At 34.5% G+C, this 26192-nt stretch overlaps 1 protein-coding gene across 6 annotated transcripts in view; it reads right to left on the bottom strand.

The window, feature by feature from the left end:
* Positions 1-26192, bottom strand: part of Kair1d (Kainate-type ionotropic glutamate receptor subunit 1D) — an 881193-nt gene that overhangs the window by 37986 nt on the left and 817015 nt on the right. For all 6 annotated transcript variants that reach the window (XM_076774728.1, XM_076774730.1, XM_076774725.1 and 3 more), the window contains 3 exons: positions 15181-15472; positions 13437-13575; positions 2063-2200 (listed from right to left, as the gene is read on the bottom strand). In XM_076774728.1, the coding sequence (XP_076630843.1) occupies positions 2063-2200; positions 13437-13575; positions 15181-15472 (569 nt within the window). The remainder of the gene's footprint in view (positions 1-2062; positions 2201-13436; positions 13576-15180; positions 15473-26192) is intronic.

The following is a 26192-nucleotide window of genomic DNA, read 5'->3' as shown; positions in this document are numbered from 1 at the left end:
CCACCTATGACATCGTGACAAAGGAGGAGCGATTTATAAATTATAAATACATACAGTGTGTATAGCAATTATTCTATTTAGTTTCGACAATAATGGTACTCGTCGAAAAAATGTTTGAAACATAAAGATTTCTTACACCATGCGCATTTAATTATTGCCACGTCACCGCAAATATAGCATCTTGGTTCATTTTCAACAAAATAGCAGGACTCAACAGGATTCTGGAATGCATTTGGTTCTTCATCTATACAGGGTGTTCGACCACCCCTGGGAAAAATTTTAATGGGAGATTCTACAGGCCAAAATAGAACGAAAATTAAGAATACCAATTTATTTATGGAGGCTTCGTTAAAAAGTTATTAACATTTAAAGTTTCACCTGTAGAACAGCAATCTGCGAACAGCTGCGTGCTCACGATAGGTTGAAGCACGTAGGTCCTAGTGATTCTCATTCACAAAACTGTAAGGCTATCGATATGTCAGTAAGTAGAGTTTCTCATGCTGAGTGAAAACCACTATCGCATGCATGCAGCTGTTTGCAGATTGCCGTTCTACAGGCGGAACATTAAATGTTAATAACTTTTTAACGAAGCCTCAATCAACAAATTGGTATTTTTTATTTTCCTCCTATTTTGGCCTCTAGAACCTGCCATTAAAATTTTTCCCAGGGGTGACCGAACACTCTGTACATGCACGATGTACTAAGATTGAAGGTCCAAATTTTTGGTACATATAATATTCGTTAAAGTAAACAAAAAAGTGCTAGGGCTTATGGATCTAAAAGTCGAAAGTTTTCAAGTTTTGAAGAAAAATCTTATTTAATCACAATAGATACTTGGAGTATTTCTCGCCCATTTCCTTTATTTCTCGGTAAGATAAACTGATGTAGCAATCGCCACTAAATAAACTATTTGAGATAATTAACTTACATATACTATAAGAATACTATATAGATCCCGAAATCTTGAAGATAGTATAACTGTCGATACAATGTATACACAAAATTTCTTATCAGCTTTTGTTCTGTAAGTTTCAAATTTTGATCAATGTTTACAAAATCATTTTTGTTGATTTCACTAACAATATATATTATACATACTTAAAGTTGGGACTATCAATTTTGGCACACGTTATACATATACGTTATACGTATATGTTATCCGCAGAGTGTGGAAATGTCAATATGGCCAATATTGACAGAAGAAAAACAAATAAAAAAAAGTATAATCAATAACACATATATATAATAAAATAACACCGGAATGCTTAATTAATTACAACAAACGTATGAAAGGATAGGATCATCAGTCATGATTAAATGTTTTCGTACTTTTTGAATACAAAAAGCTTTTCAAAAGGCTAAATAATTCTTTACTTAAAAGGCATAGCATTTTTTCAAATTTGCACGTTGTACCATACAATTACGAGATCTAAAAAACTTGACTTTAATCGATTTTGATTAGACTTCGTACAAAAATTCCACCAACTCTTTCGTATAAGAAGTATGACATTTGTAGAAAACCGCAACTGCGAAATGTGCTATTACATTTGCGCGCGAGAAATTGGTTGCATTCTTCTAGCAACAGAAGGGAAACCATATCTTAGAAAACTTTGCAATATGTACTCGAAATGCAAAAAGGGAAACGAAACCATGAAGTAATGCGAATATTCTCGGGTATCCAACACATTCTTGATGATTTTAAAAACTACCATATAGAAATAAATGATTAAACATGAACTGCGAGTGCATATTTAGCTAATAAATTGAATGTATTATTCTATGACGCATATATTAAAGAATTTTTTATTATCACGTATTAGAAGCAATAATATTGTTTTCACCTTATATCTTATATCGTTATCGATAGTTCAACATTTCAATTTCACGCAAAAATAGAGCACCTTGCTCACCATGGGTGCGAAAAAAAATACCGGCCAAATGGGTTAAACTATGACATAGTCCGGTTCGTATCGAAACTAATCTCGGCATAGGGCCGTCGTATATGCCCGATACATTGTACACATGGATCTGTACATGTTGCTGTGTTTCTTCGGTGACTTACTTCGGCGCTATATCAGAGCCTTGCTGCATGAGCGAGCCTATGGTGAACCAAAGCGAGTTCATCAGGGTGAACTCGTTCTCGAGGACCTCGGACTGTCCGTTGCACGGATGGGGATTCTCCCACTCGTAGGGGCTGAACCTGCAGACACGTGAAAGGAGAAGGGGGAGGATTAGACCTCAGAGTTGCAACGTGCATGACTCACTCCCGTTTTTTGGATCCTGGTGCTGTCGACATTGCATCTCCGGATTCTTTCATCTCGATTGGTTAGTAACACGTTAACTATCAGCAGATTGAGGCAAATTTTATTCACAACAGAACCATAATCTACGTAACTCGAGGGAAGAAACACGCGGAACGTCTTATCCCTATGAGCGTTCGATCCCGACCACCGCGATGACTTAAACGAATCGAAAATACGTTGATTTGATTTGAACTTTGGGTATTTGTAACGGAAAATCCGCTACAGTAATCGTAGGGTTCCCGATCGAAGAGCGATACAGTAACTCATAAATATCCCGTAAACGTTGTTTACAAGCATGATAGACATTATAGGTTAGTGGGTGAATCGTATTTTAATCGTAAGTGCGGGTAACACGAAACGAATTTTCAAACATGATTATCTCGAAAACGAAGCCGAAATGAAAAAAATTGTATTCTTTTTATTCATCTTATATTTTCATGGGGAATCACTCCCCACCTGCTTGTACATATTATTCAGGAACGTCCTGTATGTATGATCTGATTTACGAGAGAAGAGCTCTGTGGGTATGGCTAGAGGCAGCGACGAAATCAGATAAGGCGCCAACCACGTTGCAGAACAGAGTGCGACGTTGTCATGTTGTGACGCGTAGCATTGCGTCTCTTTCTTTTCATAAGCGTAACTAATACTGCGCCAATGGCTCGGTAAAGTAGATTGCTTACTGAAGATATTTACTTACTTCATAGTAATTTGACACTTTCACGATGAAAAGTTTGCATATCATTCTCAAAGCTATCAACCGTACACAATATCTCTTATCTTACTTTAAACAAGAAGGATCGATATTTGAAAAACTGTTTTCTAAATCTGATAATTACATTCATGGCATAAAAATAATAAATAAATTTTTACTTTATTTATTTTATTTTCAAATAACAGCTTTAATCTTATAAGAAAATCACAATCAGTTTCCTTAAAGAATCGTTAGTAAAATAAAAACTTAAATATACAGTTCATGTTAAAACTGATGATTAATGAACTATGAATGATCGCGTTCAATTAGGAAAAACCTACTAAAACAGTGCAAGAACATGTATAGAAGCTCTAGTAAAGATTTAAATGCGTTTAGTCACCATTGTTATTTATCACTGATTATTCTTCCTTTACAAGATCTCTATTCCAAATTTTTTATTTTAATTGAAAATTGCTGATTTTCAAGTTAAAAGGAATGGAATTCTATGTAGAAGATAATTATAATATATCTCAAAAATTACAATGAAGTGCAAAATTGACTTGTCGACTTTTTTATCTCTAAATATTTGTAGTGTAATTTAACTGAAAAATTGGTGAAACATTGGAAAGAAGTTGTAAATATTGAAAGAGAATATTTTGTAGATTGATTAGTTTACGTTTCTGTTTAAAATAAGTTGTTTGAAACATTAGGAAAAATACTACAAACTTGTATTACGACCTAATTTAAAGTTGATATTTCATATCTAAAAACATTTTTTTATTGGAGTGGAATTGTAAGGAAATTTTGAGTTTAGACTTCACCGTTTTTTTTTCTTGTTTATTACAAAATATCAAAAAAGCAATGGGAGGTATTAACAAAACAAAAAATTGATTACCGTTTGTTTAGAATGTTTTCAAGAATGTCATGTAGGTAAAATAATTTTGTTGTTCATAAATAATTGGTTTATTATGATAAAAATTATTTTCGAAACATTTTATTGCTTCTATTTTAATCGGATAAGTAAAATCAGCATCCAGAAATAAATGACGCGACAGTTAACGTGTTAAAATATCTTTAATAATAAATATTTATCGTTTTCATAATTGTTTTAATTTTATTAATCCCTATCGTCTTTAATAGAAATGCGTACTAATATAATTCGTAACCGAATAAAAATAAACTTAATTCGAAGACGAGTATTGGGTGTTTCGAAACAAATGGCAGGACCAAATACAGAGCAATTTTACGTGTGATAATAATTAAAAAATGTGGAATAAAATTTAACATTTAGGTGATACTAACAATAACATTTTTTCATGCTAAGTTTCATTTTCAAGAAAATCGATGAAAATTTGTGTAGTGATTTTCGTTTTCACCCCATTACTACCCCCACCGTCGAGATTTCAAATCAAAAATTGGCACATACGGTTTTCTTTCGATAAGCTATCGAATGACCCATCGCACCTTCAATTTGGATTAGGGGCACATTTGACCCCCTTATTCGGCTATACCCTTTGATAACAGTTCCATTTGTATTTATTTACTCACAGAATGTGGAACTAACCATCCCCGACGGAAGAATCGCGGTGTGCATACACATGAACATGGACACTCGCGAATAACAATCGCAATGCAGGTGTGTATAAACGCTTAGTGGTTTGTGCCTTAAAGGATTATTTGTGAACCATCCTGGTGCGTGTATGCTCGCGCGGGGGTGATTCTTGCGCACAACATTGTGTATTGGAAGTGGCATTCACTTTCTCTTTGTGAAAATCTCGTCGAGTGAGTTTTGATATGTCCTTCTAGATTTTCATAAGACAGGTTGAATCTCATTCAACGTAATGTGTTTGCGTCCCTATGAGTCGACACAGAAATGTAAGGCTGTCTATACGTCGATAAGTAGAGTTTCTCATGCTGTGTGAGAACCACTAGGACCAACCTGCCGCTGTTCGCAGATTGCCATCCTACAGGCGGATCTTTAAATGTTAACAACTTTTAAACGAATGCTCAATTAACAAATTACTATTCTTGATTTTCGTCTTATTTTTGGCCTCTAGAAACACCCTTTAAATTTTTGACATATTGATGCCGAACGCCTTGTATAACCTTTCGTGACAATTTTTTCGTCTATTCGTACATCGTTATAATTCATAAGGAGAAATAAAAAACTTTGCAAAGAAATAGAACCGAACTCTTCCTTCGTCTTTTTTTTTAAGTATTTATATTCTATTCCTGTTTTTCTTTTACCGAGTATAAATATTTAAATGCTATCTTGAGCTTTTTCAGCGATTGTAATCTATTTACTCGCAGTATCGAAGGTAAATAAATTTGAAAAATGTATAACCTTTCATGACAATTGTTTCGTACACTTCATCGTTATTACTTTTGATCACGTTAGTTCACCAAATTCGTTCTTCTTTCTTGTCACCATAAAATCTCAAACGTCCTCTTTTACGTGTCTCGACTCGGATTTCTCGAAACCAGGATCCAAGATTTTTCCTAGTACAAACCGAACGTGCAATTTCAAGCAAACGGTGATTCAATCACCTTGCCTTACACGCTAGATAGTCTCTTCTTAATGAAATATTTTTTCATTTCGCGCGCGATTCCTAGAACAGGCGGCCTTCGTCAAACGGAAACTACAACACGAAATTACGAAACGCCCGACCCCGATGATGCGGCTAATGGCGGTTTCGTGAATTCGTTCTACTGAATAATTTATCGATTATTCGTTCGCGTACCAGGCGAACACGGATCTTGGGTTGTGCGTTCATGGGACGTGAACAAGTAAATCGTTACGAGAGTGGATCATTAGTTATGTCGTGGATCTCGATTTGCATGCGTTGCAGTCGGCGACACGGGGCGTTCGATGGCGGAAACACAACGGTGGTACGTGGGACGGAAAAACAACGAAACGAGCTAGCGGAAGATTTGCGAAAAAGAAAGAAAGGTAAAGAAAAGAAAAGGTAGAACGTAGAAAAATAAAAACAGACAAAAGACGTTTAAGTGACCGTGATGCCAATCTAACGGCTTACTTGGGCAGAATGTCACAGCCCTGCCGCATTAAGGACCCGATGGTGAACCACATACAGTTGAGCAGCTTGAAGCGATTCTCCAGATGGTCCGGGTTTTTGTTGCACGGATGAGGATTGAACCACTCGTACGGTGTGAATCTAAACTGATCAACTCTAGACAACGTCTGATCCTTTTCAGTCTGTCTTTCCCGTGGATCGATCGCCATTTACGTATAAAGATTGACCGCGTCCACGTCAAGAGAAAGAAGTCGAACGGAATGCGACATAGCCAACATTCGTCTGTTTATTCCATTCCACGTCGCTTTTATTTTCTTTTTATCAACCGATACAGCCGAGCGCACGTCACGGTCGATCATGAAATTAGAGTTGGTGCGTTCGACGTAGCGGTTAAAAAGATCTGTTCACGAGCCGCCGTAAATTCAATACCTACTAATTGCAGACTGGTAAAAAGTGAACGTGCGGTTAAAATACTGTTTCGAAGATAAATGTTCTCGCAACGTGGGAAGTTCCGATTTCGAAGAAGCGAAAATATTTATGTAACATGTACAGGGTAATTCGTCTCGATGGGTTACAGATCATTTTATCGGGAATTATTAAAAACAGTTAAATGATTTTTCATAATTAGAGTACAGATTAAACATTTGTACCCTAGCAGGACATATACAGGGTGCTCGGCCATCCCTGGAAACAATTTTAATGGGGAACTCTAGAGGCCAAAATAAAACGAAAATCAAGAATACCAATTTGTTGATGGAGTCTTCGTTAAACAGTTATTAACAATTAAATTCAAAAGTTTCAAATCGTTCTGGAAAAATTATTTTCGGTTGCGGAGGTCAATTACAATCATTTTTGGTGAATAGACATACCCCCGAAATCCTACCCACTTTCATGAAAAAAATTCGAGAAGGTGTGAAATTTTTCGATGGAAAAAAAAATTTTCAAATCATTCTAAAAAAATTATATTTAATTACAGGGGTCAATTACAAGCATTTTTGGCCATTACACACACTTCCGAAATCCTGCGCACTTTCGAGAAAAAAATTCCTTACTGAAAATCTAATATGAGGCCAGAAATGCTGCCCTGAAATTTCATGCACATCTTTAAAACGTCGTAACTACTGAACAGATTGAAAGATTTTAATGTTTAAAAAAGCAATCAACGTGTATTTTAGTAAAGAATATGTAGAAATTCTAAAAATATTGGAAAAGTTTTTCCTTGATCCCGTGAAATGTGAAAAACCCCATAAAAGTGGTCCAATTTGTAAACGATCATAACTGCTACAATAGTAAAGGTATCTCATTGAAATTTTTTTCTGAAGCAGAGCCCATGAGTATCTATAAAAAAGTGTTAGACAATTTTTCTGTAGGATGTCAAACAAAATTATTAAAAACTAAAAACGAATATTTAAGAAAAATCGACACGGCGTAGGTGCCTAAATTTTTTAGCGAAAAAAAAAGATTTCAAATCGTTCTGAAAAAATTATTTCCGATTGCGGGGGTCAATTATAATCATTTTTGGTGAATAGACATACCCCTGAAATCCTGTGCATTTTCGAGAAAAAAATTCGGAACAGCGGGAACTATAAACGTTAATAACTTTATAACAAAGCCTCCATCAACAAATTGGTATTCCTGATTTTCGTCTTATTTTGGCCTCTAGAATCCTCTATTAAAATTTTTCCCAGGGGTGGCCGAACCCCCTGTATATGTACGTTCCAGTGATTTTTAACGAACTGTAGAACCACAAATGCGTCATAGATGCATTATTTTGCACTGTTTCAGTCTGTCTATCTATTTATTAATTATTGACAACAATTATTTCGTGAAATTTCGTTCGCTTGATAGTTTGTTAGTCTTTATTTAAGAAAACTAACACGATTTCAATTAAGTCGGTTAATAAATGAGCTATCGAAATTTGGATATACAATTACCGAAAGATAATTGGTTTTGCAGATGCGGACTGGGCGCAAAATATAATCGATAGAAAATCAAACAATGGTTTTGTATTCCAACTTTTCGGACCAACAATAGGTTGAAATTACAAGAAATAATAAGCGTTGTTTTACTATTAATAGAGGCGGATATATACGACGTTTATTTATCAAAATTCAATAATTTGTATCGAACTAACGAGGAAATATAATCAATAATTACGTTATCGATGATGTCATTAAAAGTAAAGATTTGATGACAATGAATACTGAAACGCTACTATTTGTATTCGATGAAAATTTTCAGGTTAAATTTTTTTTTTTTTCATTTTCAGATTAAAATTATTGGATATTATATTTGTATTTTAATATACAGGGTGTTCGGCCACCGCTGGGAAAAATTTTAATGCGAGATTCTAGAGGTCAAAATAAGACGAAAATCAAGAATACCAATTTCTTGATTGAGACTTCGTTAAAAAGTTATTAACGTTTAAAGTTTCGCTCGTGCTGAATTTTTTTCTCAAAAATGCGCAAGATTTCGGGGGTATGTCTACTCACCAAAAATGATTCTAATTGACCCCTGCACCTGAAAATAATTTTTCCAAAACGATTTGAAATTTTTCTTTTCTATCAAAAAATTTCACACCTTCTCGAATTTTTTTCTAGAAAGTGGGTAGGATTTCGGAGGTATGTCTATTCACCAAAAATGATTATAATTGACCCCCGCAACCGAAAATAATTTTTCCAGAACGATTTGAATTTTGTTTTTTTCGTCGAAAAATTTAGGCACCTAATTACATTTTCGGTGAGGAATTTTTTTCTCGAAAGTACGTAGGATTTCGAGGGTTTATGTAATGACCAAAAATGATTGTAATTGACCCCTGCAATTAAATATAATTTTTTTAGAATGATTTAAAAATTTTTTTTTTCACCGAAAAATGTCAGCACCCACTCGATTTTTTTTCTCGTAAGTGGATAGGATTTCAGGGGTATATGTATTTACCAAAAATAATTGTAATTGACTCCTGCAACCGAAAATAATTTTTTCAGAACGATTTGAAATTTTAATTTAATTGATAATAACTTTTTAACGAAGCTTCAGTTAAGAAATTGATATTCTTGATTTTTGTCTTATTTTGGCCTCTAGAATCCCCCATTAAAATTTTTCCCAGGGGTGGCCGAACACCCTGTACAAGAAGGCCGACATCTAGCGATGATCGCATCCCCCGGTCGTATCCCCCGTTCTTTTGTTTTAACAACTCTCTACTGCGTAGTATTCTAGAAGAAATCGAGCACGTGTTGCGGTGAAATAAAGAAAGTATACTTGAGTACTAGATAATTAATAAATATAATATAAAAGGAACAAACTGAGTAGTTTATGTGCAAAAATCACGTACAGGAAGGAATCATTTTAATTAATTTGCTGCTCCGACCAAGTACAAAAATAAATTCGATATTGAAAATCATATTCTAGCAGCTATCGATGCAGTGATATGTTGTACGAATGATATTGGCGTAGTTGCAATATTCGATGAACTGAACAGCGATCGATTCCGTTATCTCTTGTTATTATGGCAAATACTAGAATTTGAATTTACAATGACTGCTGTGAATACATTAATCACATTATCCTCATTTGTTATGAATTTCCTTCTGTTTAGTATCGTGTAACGCTGTACGCTGCCAGTACGTCGATACCGTCGTTTTAGATGTATGAAAGTCGTATGAGATTATTTAACTTGTAAACAGGGGAATATTTAAACAATAAATGCTGTTAATGTGTGGAACGAAAAATTAATACAGATGAGGTAATTCGTTTTATCCACAGCAAATGAAAATCTTTTAAAGCAGGGCTTCAATTTATTTGAAAAAGAAATCGACGACATTTGTATTAATTAAATTCCAATGTAACAATAGCTTATATATTAAACCGTGATTTTATTTAATATTCGACATAATAGGTTTTCTCATTACATATTCTGCAATTTTCTTTTGTTTATAAACTGCTATTAAATCAACATTGGCAAAATTTTACATTGGTGAATAACAAATGAAACATAAACTGCTTATCCGTTATTCGTTAAATTAAGAAATAAAATTTTAATTATTGAGTGAAATATCTATAATAAGTAAATAAAAATTGAATTTTTCAATCAAATAGCTGCCACGAATAAATTATTGCACGTTAGTTTTATCGATTATCTATTATATGAATAAAATCTTGTCGGCTTTACTGTTGAAATGTCATACTTCATTGTGGTGTGAACTATGCACACGAATAAATATAAAAGATAAGCGAAAAAATATTGGACGGTACATTACTGCTTCTGTACCGGAAATAGAAAATAAATGTTACCAGTATATTACCTTTTCAAACATGACGGGCAGCCAACGTTTGGAAAAATATTTTTGTATTTATATTTACATTAAAACTTTATTTATTATATTCTCTTATATAGGGTGTTCGGCCACCTCTAGGAAAAATTTTAATGGTAGATTCTAGAGGCCAAAATAATCGAAAATCAAGAATATCAATTGCTTGACTGAGGCTTCATTAAAAAGTTATTAACGTTTAAAGTTCCGCCCGTATTGAATTTTTTTCTCAAAAATGCGCAGAATTTCGGGGGTATACCTATTCACCAAAAATGATTGTAATTGACCCGTGCAACAAATAATAATTTTTTTAGAACGGTTTGAAATGTCTTAATTTTCTAAAAAAATTTATCTAATTATTGAATTTGTTAGTATTTCGAAGGTATGTCTATTCACCAAAAATAATTATAATTGACCCCACTAAATAAAAATAATTTTTCCAGAACGATTTGAAATTTTTCTATTCATCGAAAAATTCAAGCACCTACTCCCTGTCGATGTTTCTTAAAAATACTTTTTTCATTTTTAATAAATTTGGTTCGCGCTGTACAGAAAAGTTGTTTAATACTTTTTTGTAGGTATCTATGAATTCTAGTTCTATCAAAAATTTCAATGAAATACATTCACTATTGTAGGAGTTATGACTGTTTGAAAATTGGACCATCTATTAGAGGTTTTTCTCATTTTGCAAAGTCAAAAAATAACTTTTGGAATATTTTTGGAATTTCTACATATTCTCCACTAAAATACGCGTTGTTTACCGTTTGAAACATTAAATTCCTCCAATCCGTTCAGAAGTTATGATGTTTTAAAGATTCGCATGAAATTTCGGGGAACCATTTTAGGCCTCAGACTATATTTTCGGTAATGAATTTTTTTCTCGAAAGTGAGTAGGATTTCGGGGGTATGTGTAATGACCAAAAATTATTGTAATTGATACCCACAACCAAAAATAATTTTTTCAAAATGATTTGAAATTTTTTAATTTAACTTTTTAATAACTTTATAACGTAGCCTCAGTCAAGAAATTGATATTCTTGATTTTCATGTTATTTTGGCCTCTAGAATCTCCCATTAAAATTTTTCCCAGGGGTGGCCGAACACCCTGTATACCGCAATCTATGTAAAATTGTTATTGGCTTTTAAATGTTTTTTTTGTTGTTTGAAAGAAACGACATTACTTTTTAATCTATCATTATGGTTTCAATTCTTTATCAGAATCCAATTTCTGATCACTTTTGTGTATCATATATGATAAAAATTTATTCTAAAGATAACTAAATAATTATTAGCGATTCTGTAATTTATATGCACAATTTTATAATACATAATGATTAGATGTAGGGATTTAATTTTTTATCTAGACATATTTCGATAATAAAAATATTTAAGTCAGAAATTTTTCGTTGAGTCCGAATTGTCGCCATTTTACAATTAATGGATGCAGAGTATCTAAGTTTGAGTAGTTTAGCTTTTTTAGGTGATATTTCTGAAGAATTTTGAACAATACATGTTTAGTTAATTTATTGGATATATTAAGAATATTAGATAACTAACTTGTGAAGATTTTATATTATAAAATTGAAAATCACTATCGATATTTTCCAAAATAACAAATATTATCTTAAATTAAGTAATTTATTAGCAAGGTTTTGTATTAAAAACTGAACGATATTCTTTATAGGCGATCAATTATTAGAATTTTACATCGAAAAAGATTTGAAATGCAAGTTATTAAAACTTTGTTTTATATTATCATAGTAAAAATATACGTACTTGTTAAAAGTAGCTCATAATAGATACTCATAATAGATACTCAAAAATGGCAGCAACAAATAAGAAGGTGAATATAGAAAATATAAATATGCTTAAAAAAAATACTTTTTTTAGCCAACGAAAAAATAAAAAACACAAGAAAAAGATTTTTATTGTTAGATTAAAAATTTATAATAGTTTTATATGTATAATTATGTTCCTAATATCAGATACTCCTAGTGTTATTACTCTTTTAATTTGAATTTATCATTGGGGATCGAGAATGGTTTCCGATGGTGCATTATTCATTTAAATAATATGCAAGTACAATATAAATGGACAGAAAAGCCATAATATAATGGTACAAACACATAAAGTGCTTTCCGATTCCAGAGTATTTTGACAGACAGAAAAAGAATAGTCAGAAAATGAATAGCTTGAGCTAGATGTGGAAATATGGAAAATAATGAATACATATTGTGCGGAGGAGAATAGTAAAGAAAGTAGCTTATATTTTTTATTGTGAAACAATGTTTCTTATGGAATGTGACGAAACGGAAGGATTAGATTATAATATGAAAAGAATTTTAGATGGAAGATGTGTCAATAATTAAGTGGCTAAATAGATTTCATTTGAAAAGAAATCCCGACAAGGAGGAAAATTTATAGTTGAGCAAAAAGGGTTGTAAAAACAAAAGCAAAATATACGTAGACGTAAAGAGTAAAAATTAAAATAAACCAAATACATTGCGTAATCGTTTCCTTTGTAAGTTCTTAAATATGAAACATTTTTAAAATGTTTTAGATAAATGTTAAAAATGGTGGAAGCTGTTAAAACGGCACAACTTTGTAATGCATTTTGTATACAAAATTGAAAGATTAAGTTTCATCGAATCGTTTATGGTATAGATATAATAACAATCGAAAAAACGATTGTGTTATTCCGATAAATAATAACGTTCCTATTAGCCATCCTTTTAAGTTTTATTTATTCATTGCAGAAGCAATGATCTTTGAAATTTGTAGCATTTGTTTTGAATAGTTCTTATGCAAGTTCTACTACCCCTGATACTTTCCGAAAAAATAATCTGCAACCCTTCTGACGGAAGTAATATACTTTGCGCCTTGCTAATTTGTTTCGATACCATGCTTAAATTCTGAAATCCTGTAATAGCAGAGAATTCACACTGATAGTTTGTCAAGTTCCTAACCCAATGGACGTTCGATCGACTGTGCGAAGCATATTGGATAGTGTGCAGAGTTGTTTCCATCGGATCGTCCGGATACAAAATTTCGCCGATCATGTATGATTTTTTTTATCGAGAATTGGCAAAATGGATTCACTTGCCTGGCGAGTATGAAGAGCAGCACGGAAACTCCGAGATAAGCCGTCGCCATGTAAATCCAAACGTCGAGGCTCAGAGGGCTGAGAAACGAAAACAGATTCGGCGGTTGCTTTATGGGCTTACGGTACAGTATGCTGATTCCTGAAAATTGAGAATTCCCATTATGTATCGTACGATTCTTATCAAACCAATACACATATTTTCGCGTAATGTTAACCATTTTACACAAATTTTTCCTTTCAATATATTCTGGCGAAACTTGTTACTCGAGAGTGTTTAATGTTACTGATTACGAATAGCAAATTGATGACTGAATACCAAATTCAAAATGGCAGCCCTAATATGGTGGATATATTGCCGAACCAGGTTGGTTTTGACTATTTTGTCCACCGTATTGGATACGCTATTTTAACTTTGAAATATTTATATTCTAGATTTGTGGAATCGAAAAAACCACCCAAATATTGATTTATATTTATGTTATTTAATATTTTTATTAAACGAATTTATTGTATAAAAACGATAGTTTTTCAATAAATATTTATTAATTATAATATAGATAGTTAATTTCAAATATAATTCCACATACAGGGTGTTCGGCCACCCCTGGGAAAAATTTTAATAGAGGATTCTAGAGGCCAAAATAAGACGAAAATCAAGAATAGCAATTTGTTGATGGAGGCTTCGTTAAAAAGTTATCAACAATTAAATTCAAAAATTTCAAATCGTTCTGGAAAAATTATTTTTGGTTGTGGGGGCCAATTACAATCATTTTTGGTGAATACACATACTTCCGAAGTCCTATCCACTTTCGAGAAAAAAATTCGAGTAAGTGCTGAAAGTTTTGGGTGAAAAAAAAGACTTTCGAATTGTCTTGGAAAAATTATTTTTAGTTGCAGGGGTCAATTGCAAGCATTTTTGGTCAACAGACATACCCCCGAAATCCTACTCAGTTTCGTGAAAAAAATTCATCACCGAAAATTTCATGTCTGACCATAGCGTCGATATGTTTCACTGAAATTTCATGCGTATCTTTAAAACATCATAACTTCTGAACGGATTGGACGATTTTAATATTTAAAAAAGCAATCAACGCGTATTTTAGTAGAGAATATGTAGAAATTCTAAAAATATTGGAAAAGTTTTTCCTTGATCCTGTAAAATGTGAAAAACCCCATAAAAATGGTCCAATTTTCAAACACCCATAACTCCTACAATTGTGAATATATTTCAATGAAACTTTTTTCTGAAGTAGAGCTCATAGGTACCTACAAAAAAGTATTAGACAACTTTCCTGTAAGGTGTCAAACAAAATTACTAAAAATGAAAAAGGAATTTTGAAGAAAAATCGACAGCTGCCTAAATTTTTCGACGAAAAAAAAATTTTTAATTAATTCTGAAAAAATTATTTTCGGTTGCGGGGGTCAGTTGCAATCATTTTTGGTGAATAGACATATCCCCGAAATCTTGCGCAATTTCGAGAAAAGAATTCAGTACGGTTGGAACTTTAAACGTTAATAACTATTTAACAAAGCCTCAGTCAAGAAATTGATATTCTTGATTTTCATCTTATTTTGGCTTCTAGAATCTCCTATTAAAATTTGTCTCAGGGATAGCCGATCTCTCTGTATAATATTTTTATGTGCAAATTCGTGGGGCTCTAAAATTTTATTTCCCCTTCAGGTCTGTGGACCCCAGGTTAAAAACCACTAGACATTCTGTGATTGCGTTATACAAATGACTTACCTAGATTCATGAAGGGCATGGTGAAGTCTACGGCCTGTTCCCGTTCGTACGTGATGGTGAGATCGGCGATCGCTAGATCGGCCTTCTGATCAAGCAGTTCTTTCATCATACCGTCCCACTCTTTCGTCTGCTTGTTATAGGACCCGTACCGTCCATCCGGCACCAATCTGAACGTGTAATTGAAGCCGAGGATTCTCGATATCTCGAAAATCAAATCGACGCTGTAGCCCTCGAACTGTGCGTTTCCGGTTAGCTTCTCGCTCGAGACCTTCCGCATGCAGTATGGTGCACTCTGCAGGGTAATGAGTTGAAGTCACAAATCTAATACCGCGACCCCTCTGTATATGTGTTTATACAGAATGACATGCTGGAAACCAGTAATATTAACATCTGTTGCTGAGACGACACACGGTGGAACAGAACGGTCCCATAAATCGAAAACCTGTTAGCTTGGTTCTGTTCTAAACGGGAAACGTGATTGTTATATCCAAAATGGAAACAATAGTTGTATATCCATCACTTTTTTGACTAAAATTTTTTCGGTTACAAATAACGATTATAAACGATCAAACAATTTTTATTGTTTCGATTATTTCGCTCATAATAATCGTCAATGAGGAAAATTTATTTCGGTTACTAATAATAGTCATTTTTTATTTGAACCGTTTATAACAGTTATTAACCAGAGAAATTTATTTCGGCGGCTCAAAATAGTCATAGATAAGAAACATTTCTCTTATAATTATTTTGAGCAATCGAAATAAAATTTCCCTTATCAATTATTGCCAAAGAAAGAATGTTCGGCCATTTATAATTATTATCAGTAACTAAATGTTTAGGAAACAATATTTTTTAACCATGTAGTTTTATGACAATTTTCTTTACATTTTACGATTATTCAACGTAAATAATACACTAGCTTTTGTTAATTTTATGAGATAACTGTTATTTTAGGTTCCTAATTATATATTTGTAAGAGAAATTTTGAAAAATGAAACCTTATGCTATAATCGTTATTTTGTCTTATATTATATTAGGAGATATTAACAAACTCGAAGACTAGATATTTGTGTATAAAGTATAGAATATTTAATACTTTTACTTTGTCCGATACTTTCGATTTTTCTAATTACAATTTTATCGAAAACTTTCAATAATTGAGCTGTTTTATTGATTACTGACACCAAGATATTACAAAATTTTTACAAATTATGAATTTTATTATTACACAAAGAATAAGAAACAGCTTAATTAATTAAAAAACAAGTAAATGTTTAAATAGCAGCAATAAGTAATTCCAGAAATTAATAAGTAGCAATTATATTCGATTTTTGAGAAATAAATACCTAAAGATGCGGAAATTACAATAGCTTTTAAACACTGTAAAATAAAAATATTTTCATAGGATGTTTCACTTTTGAAAAAATTATTTCTAGAAATTCTTGAGGCATGGGTGCGCATGAGTATCATTTTGCTAGCGCATCTGTCCAGTACTGGTCATTTCTACTTGTAATGGTGTTAATGAATGAGATATACAATAGTATAATCTATATTCCGTTCATGTTATCGATTTTTAATTAGTCATAACTAATTCCATCAAATAGTACAGTATGTTCACCAATACACGTGAACATCAAACACGGTAGAATTAATAAATAATGGACGAACACGTTAGGCAAGTTGTACTCCATTGCTACACGTACTTCACGAATTTTTAAGCGAATTTTCTTGCAAATAAAGCGTCGTATGATAAAATTTTATTCTATATTTTCTGATTCATTTTCTTAAATAAAATGACTATATTATCACTCGTACCACCAGTTGCGAACACTTTGTATAATTGACACGAAAATGCTCACGAATATCCAGCACAGTAGAAATAACAACTTATGGCCAGACTCACTCATTGTCAGAAAATTCGTACTGAATCGTATGCGTAACCCAGCAATTTCTAAATTTTACATATTTAACTTTTCTTTGCAAATCACCTTCGCGGTTGCATCACAATAACTGGGACACCCTGTACGTTTTAATACCTTTGCCTGCTCTAAGGCTGTTGCAGTGGGCCTAAGTGACGCAAAGTGGAAAGTCAATTTTCAATTCAAATAGTCTTATTTACATATTACTGATATGTTAGTCATATTTATACATTTAAAATTTAATTGTTAACATAAAATAATTTATTAAGACAAATATTTCTCTGTGCATATAATAAAGACAAAACAAGCTATATATATTTTTAAATACATCTAAATATAAATAAATAACAAACAGATAAAACAATTACGAACAAATCAAATTCATTGTTTAAATAACTTGTAGCGATAACTTTGTTGTTATTCGTTATTCCTTACCGATTCTAAAAACAAATTATCTCAAGAAAGAGCATTTAAAAGCAGTTGAAAATATCAATTCAAGGTACATAAAAAAAACTAATTTTAGTCCGAAAATGAAAGACTAGATATGTTTCATTTTGTTGTACAAAAATACTCTCTGGAATTTAGAAAATGTGAAAAAGAGTCTAATGACTCTAACCATATCTTTAAATGAGAAAATATATTGTTGGAGATGTGAGCGTTTACTAATTCTGTTATTAGTAATACTGTTATTAATTTTTCAAATACACTTCAATTTAAAAATGTAAAAAAAAATTTAATAACGATTCACTAATTGTCTATATCACTGTATTTATTACATGCTACCTAATACATACATTATTGATAATCGTAAATTCTTAGGATAATTAAATAATATTACTTCTGTAACATCATCACTTTTCTCTAGTTATCATTTTATGGACTTGATCAGTTTGTCATCTGAGTGGCTCATTTATTATACAGGGTGGGGCAGTAACTATTAGCACCTCAGATATCTTGGAAACTATAAGTTTCACAGAAATGTTTGCTAAAGTAAATTGCACAGTACGAAGGGCGCTATTGGGTGGCGATAATAGTTTGTTTGCAGGTGGAAGTACTTCGGACATTTGAAGGTCACATCCATTTTTTTAAATGGATCGGTATGTTTTTGCTTCCGTATCACGATAGAGGATCTTAAAACGAGTTCAACGACCTATTACACAAGGTCATTGAAGGTCATAGAAAGTAGAGAAAGGCGATAATACTTACGGTTTTGGTAGTAAATGAAACATACGTATTGCCAACAGTAGAGGAATGCGTAATGCTTACCGTTTACTTCACTGAGAATAAACACTGCTTGAAGGACACTTTAATAGTTTGCAGAGTAAGATAAACATCATAAGATTAGTATCGATAAATCGGTCAATCCGGCACGATGTATCCGTTTACAGAGCAGGTTGATATGCTTCTTATTTATGGCGAATGCCAACAAAATTCTGTAAGGGCGAAAAACTTGTATGCTGAACGATATCCACATCGGTCTCAGCCTTCGCGTCAAACATTTAAAAATGTGTATGATAAACTTAGGCAAACCGGTAGTTTAAGTGTTCGTAAAAGTGAACGCCAGAAACGAGTAATTAACGAAGAAATGGAAATCGGTGTGCTCGCTAGTGTGTCTAGAAATTCTCATATTAGTTCGCGACAAATTGAACGCGAATCTGGCATTAGTAGGAGGAGCGTACTTCGCATTTTGCACCGTCACAAATTTCATCCGTATCACGTTAGTCTTCACCAAGAATTGCATGGGAACGACTTCATGAATCGCGTTGAGTTTTGTCGATGGGCTATACGTCAGATTCAAAACAATGAGCTTTTTTTTAATACCGTCTTATTTACTGATAAAGCAACATTCACAAATCACGGGAATGTTAGTTTGCATAACATGCATTTATGGGCAGTGGAAAATCCACATTGGCTGCAACAGGTTGAACATCAAAAACAATGGTCTGTGAATGTATGGTGCGGTATCATAGGTGATCAAATTATTGGACCTTATTTTATCAATGGAAATTTGAATGGCAACGTCTATGCTAATTTTATTAAGGATACATTGGGTCTTTTGCTAGAAGAGTTACCTTTATTTACACGACAAACCATGTGGTATCAACATGATGGATGCCCAGCACATTATTCATCGATTGCGCGAAGGGAACTCAATGAAAAATTTCGAAATCGTTGGATTGGACGCGACGGTCCAATATCGTGACCAGCTCGTTCACCAGACATAACACCTTTAGATTTCTTTCTGTGGGGAACACTGAAAGAGAAAGTGTACAAAGAAGTACCAACTACATCTCACGATATGCAACAGCGAATTATTGTAGCCTGTGCATCAATAAGTTCTGACGCTGTAAGACTTGCAAGTCAATCAATCGTAAAAAGAATCCAACGGTGCATCGACAGTGATGGTCATCATTTCGAACACCTACTATAAACATGTTTCATTTACTACCAAAACCGTAAGTATTATCGCCTTTTTCTACTTTCTATGACCTTCAATGACCTTGTGTAATAGGTCGTTGAACTCGTTTTAAGATCCTCTATCGTGATACGGAAGCAAAAACATACCGATCCATTTAAAAAAATGGATGCGACCTTCAAATATCCGAAGTACCTCCACCTGCAAAAAAACTATTATCGCCACCCAATAGCGCCCTTCGTACTGTGCAATTTACTTTAGCAAATATTTCTGTGAAACTTATAGTTTCGAAGATATCTGAGGTGCTAATAGTTACTGCCCCACCCTGTGTTAGTGGTTACTATCAATTCCATGAGATGAAATACATAACTAGACCATTTAGTATTTTTATTTTTGATCACGGGTCGTGACACTGTGATGACGAGCCAGATCCACCATCCGATACGGCAACGATTATGACAGTGATCCAGGTGCTCGACCATGAAGTCTATACGGTTAGCTGGAATTTTCGACTGAAGACACTACTGTAACCCGTCTGCAGCGCGCCATCTTGTATGTACGTATCTATCCAGCACGCACGAAACCAGTACAGTGCGAACGAACTGAATAGCTAGGTCAACGTTTGAACCCAATAGAACCTCTCGTAGTCCGCGTATGAAGCTACATGTTATGTAGCTAACGCGATAAATTAAACACTACATATTCATTGCTGAATGCCAAGCTGTTTCGGCAAATATGAAAACTCAGAACCTGAGACTCCTTTCGGGCTCCGACGCTGCTTAATTAACGCAACCATGATTTGAGCGAACTACGACGTGAGAGGGGGGAATGAAATTATGCATCGAGGTGTACGTACTCGGTGATTAAAAAGACCAGCCCTCGTCCCGGGCGAACATTCTTCATGGCTGAACGAGGGTGAAAAAACTTGCGAACACGCGAGAAACGTGTTATCGTTTGAGAATGGTAAAATGGCGGCGAACGCTCATTGCGACACTGTACGAATTTGACATTCCGCGTGTTATATCGCGAAACAACGCGGTTATGCCAAATTTCCTGGCTAACGAGGAATTTCGCTGACCGCGCGAGAAATTTCACGTGGAAGTTTTCGAACAGACGGAGGCGGGAGTTACGTATACCGGGGGGTGCAAAAAATTTGAGGGCCACGAAATTGCGGCGCGTGAGTACCTTGACACATGTTTCGCATTTACAAATCTATAGAAAGCGTGATGTACGAGGGTCGTCTGAAAAGTTTTGAGCCTAATATAGAAACAAGTATTTCTCTGGTCAAATATAGCTTCATTTTTCAACATAGTGTCCTTTTAAGTCAATACACTTTTCCCAGCGATGCTGTAAACCCTTTTAACCCTTCCAAATAGTAGTTGGTGTCTTGCCCCGCAAAATAAGCATTTACGTATGAGATAACCTCCTCGTTCGATGGAAATCTGTGTCCTCCAAGCGATATTTTAAGCTTAGGAAAGAGGAAAATGTCGCATAATTCGTGAATTTTGGCCACGGCGACCGCCGATGTGTGAGCTGGTGCGTTGGCTCGATGGAACAGCACTTTCTTCAAATGCGGCCGTTTTTTTTGCAATTTCTGCCTTCAACTTATCAAGTAATGACGCGTAATACGCTCCCATTATTGTTTTACCTTTTTCAAGATGGTCGATGAACATTGAAAAAACAAGGTTATCCTTTAAATAACCTTGAAAGCGTTCAACAAATAACAAATAAATAAAATAATTGTATTTCCCCCTTGAAACCAGGTAACTTTGTATTTAACATTTTTCCCAAAAATGTGTTGTTTTCAAGATATTTAGATACCAAGTTTTTAAATGAACACCTTAAATGTATAGATAATTACACAAAGATGAGCTTTAGCTATATATTAGGGTGTCCCATAAGTTTCTTCCGCGTCACGCTATGAATGACTCTAGCTGGCTATGTTTATATAAACATGCAGGCTTATCTCTTAGCCGTTTATGGCATCGGTTTCAGTCGTCCCAGACCTCTTTCAAAGTACGTTTCGTTGGTGACAAAGTCTTTTTTAAAATGTTTTCTGCACCGTTCAATATGGAGAGCCAAAAGAAGCATTTGCGGCATGTTATGCTTCATTGCTTTAAAAAAGGCAATAGTGCAAAGGACACTGCAGACGAGATTTGCACCGTTTACGGGAGTGGTACTATGACTATTACGACCGTCCGCAATTGGTTTAAGATATTTAGAGCTGGCAATTTCGAGTTGAAAGATGAAAACCGCAGCGGCCGCCCAGAAACGACGGATACGGTCCTTATCAAGACTATGCTCGCTGAAAATCCGCGATATAATGTGCGTAAGATAGTGGATGCAACTAACATTCCCAAGACAACGGTACATAAGTATTTAATCAAGATGGGATATGCGTATCGATATGAAGTTTGGGTTCCATACCTATTGACGGAGACCAGCCTTATGAATCGCGTCTCTACGTGCGATTTGCTTCTTCAGCGACATGAAAGAAATCCTTTCCTAAAGAGTCTTGTCACGGGAGACGAGACTTGGATTTTGTATCAAAATGTGCATCGAACACGCACTTGGTCTAAGGAAAATAGACCCTCAACTGTTGCGAAGCTTGGACTTCATCCGAAGAAGGTTCTTTTGTGCATTTGGTGGGATTGGAAAGGTGCAGTGTACTACGAGCTCCTTCCTCAAGGTGGAACGATCAATGCTGACAAATATTGCAATCAACTCGATCAATTGAAAGCCGCCATAGCAGAAAAACTGCCAGAATTGGCGAACCGACGTGGCCTCGTTTTCCATCGCGACAACGCAAGACCGCATGTTGCGTTGGCCGTAAGACAAAAATTATTACAGTTTGATTGGGGTGTTCTACCTCATCTTCCGTACTCCCCAGACCTTGCTCCATCCGATTATTACTTGTTCTTCTCCTTAAAAAATTCTCTCCGTGGTAAATCTCTCAAATCCATATGCGAAATAAAAACGCAGCTAGATGAATATTTTGCAAGTAAGCCTCAACAATTTCGGAAAGAGGGCATAATGAGGCTTCCTGAGAGATGGAAGAAGGTTATAGAACAGATCGATTCATATACAGGGTGTTCGGCCACCCCTGGGAAAAATTCTAATGGGAGATTCTAGAGGTCACAATAAGACGAAAATCAAGAATACTAATTTGTTGATGGAGGCTTCGTTAAAAAGTTATTAACGTTTAAAGTTCCGCCCGTACTGAATTTTTTTCTAGAAAGTGAGTAGGATTTCGGGGGTAGGTCTATTCACCAAAAATTATTATAATTGACCCCCGCAACCGAAAATAATTTTTCCAGAACGATTTAAAATTTTTTTTTTCCGTCGAAAAATTTCATACTTTCTTGAATTTTTTTCTCGGAAGTGAGTAGGATTTCTAGGGTATGTCTATTCACCAAAAATGATTGCAACTGACCCCCGCAACCGAAAATAATTTTTTCAGAATTAATTAAAAATTTTTTTTTTCGTCGAAAAATTTAGGCACCTACCCCCCCCTGTCGATTTTCCTTAAAAATTCCTTTTTCATTTTTAGTATTTTTGTTTGACGCCCTACAGAGAAGTTGTCTAATACTTTTTTGTAGGTACCCATGAGCTCTACTTCAGAAAAAAGTTTCATTGAAATATATTCACAATTGTAGGAGTTATGACTGTTTGAAAATTGGACCATTTTTAGGGGGTTTTTCTCATTTTGCGGTGTCAAAAACCAACTTTTCGAATATTTTTGCGATTTGTACATATTCCCCATCAAAATACGCGTAGTTTGCTTTTTTAAACATTAAAATCGTCCTATCCGTTCAGAAGTTATGACGTTTTAAAGATTCGCACGAAATTTCGGGGTAACATTTCTGGGCAGAAATGATATTTTTGGTAAGGAATTTTTTTCTTAAAAGTGGTTAGGATTTCGAGGGTATGTCTATTGACCAAAAACGATTGTAATGGACCCCCATAACTAAAAATAATTTTTTTAGAACGATTTGAAATTTTTTAATTTTGTCGAATAATTTCACACTTACTCGAATTTTTTCCTCGAAAAGGAGTAGGATTTTGGGGATATGTCTAATGACCAAAAATAATTGCAATTGACCCCCACAACCGAAAATAATTTTTCCAGAACGATTTGAAATTTTTGAATGTAATTGTTAATAACTTTTTAACAAAGCCTCCATCAACAAATTGGTATTCTTGATTTTCGTCTTATTTTGGCCTCTGGAATTCCCCATTAAAATTTTTCCCAGGGGTGGCCGAACACTCTGTATAACACAATAAATCAACCTTAAACAACAAATATCGCGTATTCATTTCGCATCAAAAAAAAAGGAAGAACCTTATGGGACGACCTAATATTATCTAGCTAAGTACTAGACAATCTTTCCTAAGTGGTTCTAGAAACTCGTGACTCGAGGAAGATGTAAAATACCGCAACACCGTTTGGATGTGGCGATCACGCAGCCATCCAATATTAGAGTTAACGAGTAAACTATCAGCGCGCGCAGATCCGGCGACTTTCAAGCAGCAAGTGAACGAATTCGGTTCCATGGGCGAGGAGACATTCAAGAGAAAATCCGATTAATATTGTCGTAAATACAGACGTTTAGACGTTTGAAGGACCGGCATTAGATTGTTCAAGTTCCCGGCGTCGTCTCCTTGGGCGCGCCGAGGACCCTTATCTCGTGGCTGCGCAACGGTAGGCTCGACGTTCTCGCCGACACTTCTGCTCGTGAACTTTCGAGCCAGTTAATACATTCGCTAAGTGTATTACTTGTCGCCGCAATTAGCGGGAGAATAAGTAACGCCGCCTGGCCTCGCCGTGAAAACTTCAATTAAATCGCGTATCTTCCGCGTTTCCGGGCTCCCTTCGTCGGTTTTCTTCGCCACTGGGGGTAACGGGCGAAGGGAACAGGCGGGGCGTTTGGGGGCGGAGAATAAAAACTAACGAGCTGGCCGAGGACGGCGAAAGAAAAAGGAAAAGGAAGCTTCCTCTCTGCTTCCGCAGCGCGTTCGTTCAACTCCGTTTCTATTTCCTTTTCATTCCGGCAAACCAAACAGTCGGGGTTTTAACGATACGCGAATGATTTACGTACCTGCCGTAGGAGAAGCGAAAAATTTTTTTTAATTTAGACAATCAAGTGGTCCACGAGTTTGAACCTGGATTCAAATAACATTTCGATACGATCGAAGTTACTGCTGGAGCCGAGTAGGTCGATCGAAGCAGATTTTAAAGAGGCTTGACGAACACAAATGATCTCACTAGCCTCTTTTTTCAACCAAAACCTTGCACAGCTTCATAAATTTATTTGCGAGTAGTTCAATTTTTAGACGATTTTGGAAAGTGTCAATTTTAGACGAATAAACTTTTTTAGTAAATATTGATTTTTAATTTGGGAAATAATAAAGATTATCGTAAAATTAGTAATAATTTACGGCATCGAGGAAGCTATGTTGCGTATGGTCTTTATAAAATTCGCGATAATATTATTTTTGTTACCAGTAAATTGGTTCAGATTTATTTTATTTTGTATTTTTATTTAACGTCACATCGACATTAGCGCCGGACGGATCGATTGTTTTAGATTTTCTAGAAGAGATTCGAGTTTTTCAGAAATGCGGTTGTGTTTTTTATATGGTTTTTACAAGTGAGGGATATTTCTGGTTTTATGTTGCAATTTACAATTAGTCTGGTGTGCTTAAATTTTCTGCATTCGTGTAAGAGATGTTTAGCTGTTAGAAATTTGTTACATGAGGTGCAATAAGGTGGTTCTGATTTGTCGAGGATGAAATTATGGGAAAGCCTAATGACTTAATCTAATCATTACGATTCTTTCTCCCCTATTTTTGTGCTGTCGGAAACTGGGTTGTAGAAATTCTCAAATGGATTGAGTGGATTAGACCTCTTTGTTAGATTCCAAATTGTGTTCCAGTCTTCTTTTATTGTTACCTTGAAGTGGTTTATCAAGTCTCGATGAGGGATCAATACCAGTGGATCGGATGGAACCGCTGAAGAGTTAGCGTCTTTTTTTATCAGCGATGCTTGCTAACTCATTTTCAGGGTTTCCTTAATGGGATGGGATCCCAATGAATATTATATTTTTGCTATTGTTAATCAATTCGGTGTACTTTTCCTGAATTCTCTAAATAATTTCGTGCTTGTTGTTTTTTAATGTAGCTGGAAGGGCCTTCATTACACTCATATAATCTGAGAAGATGGCTACGTTGGGTGAACTATTTGTGCTGGTCGCTTTTAATGTATGTAAAACAACGTATGCTTCGCCAGTGAATATTTACGCACTTTTCAGAAGTTTTACTTTGATAACTAGCAGTGTATTGTCGAATTCCTCTGCGGTTATTATACTATTTAATTTAGGGACTGCGTTATCATCGTCTAAGTCCAGATTTACTATTTCGGATGATATAGTGTATGTATATCATAAAGATCACAAATATTGGATGAACTAAATTTTGTAAAGCCTAGATGTTAAAGTTTATAAGTTACTCATTTACAAATACGTTAATATTTAAAAGATAGATTAAAAAATTAATATATAAACTAGAAATTGAAATTGATCTTAGAAATATAAAATACCTGGTACAGAAATGAAAATAAATGTAAACGTTGCTTGCATATAATTACAGAAATATTATAATACAGTAAATACGTGTAA

The sequence above is a fragment of the Colletes latitarsis genome, chromosome 10, assembly GCF_051014445.1.
Source record: "Colletes latitarsis isolate SP2378_abdomen chromosome 10, iyColLati1, whole genome shotgun sequence".
In the NCBI taxonomy this organism is placed as follows: domain Eukaryota; kingdom Metazoa; phylum Arthropoda; class Insecta; order Hymenoptera; family Colletidae; genus Colletes; species Colletes latitarsis.
Note: the sequence above shows the minus strand (reverse complement) of the source record. Positions and strands in the feature narration are given on the sequence as shown.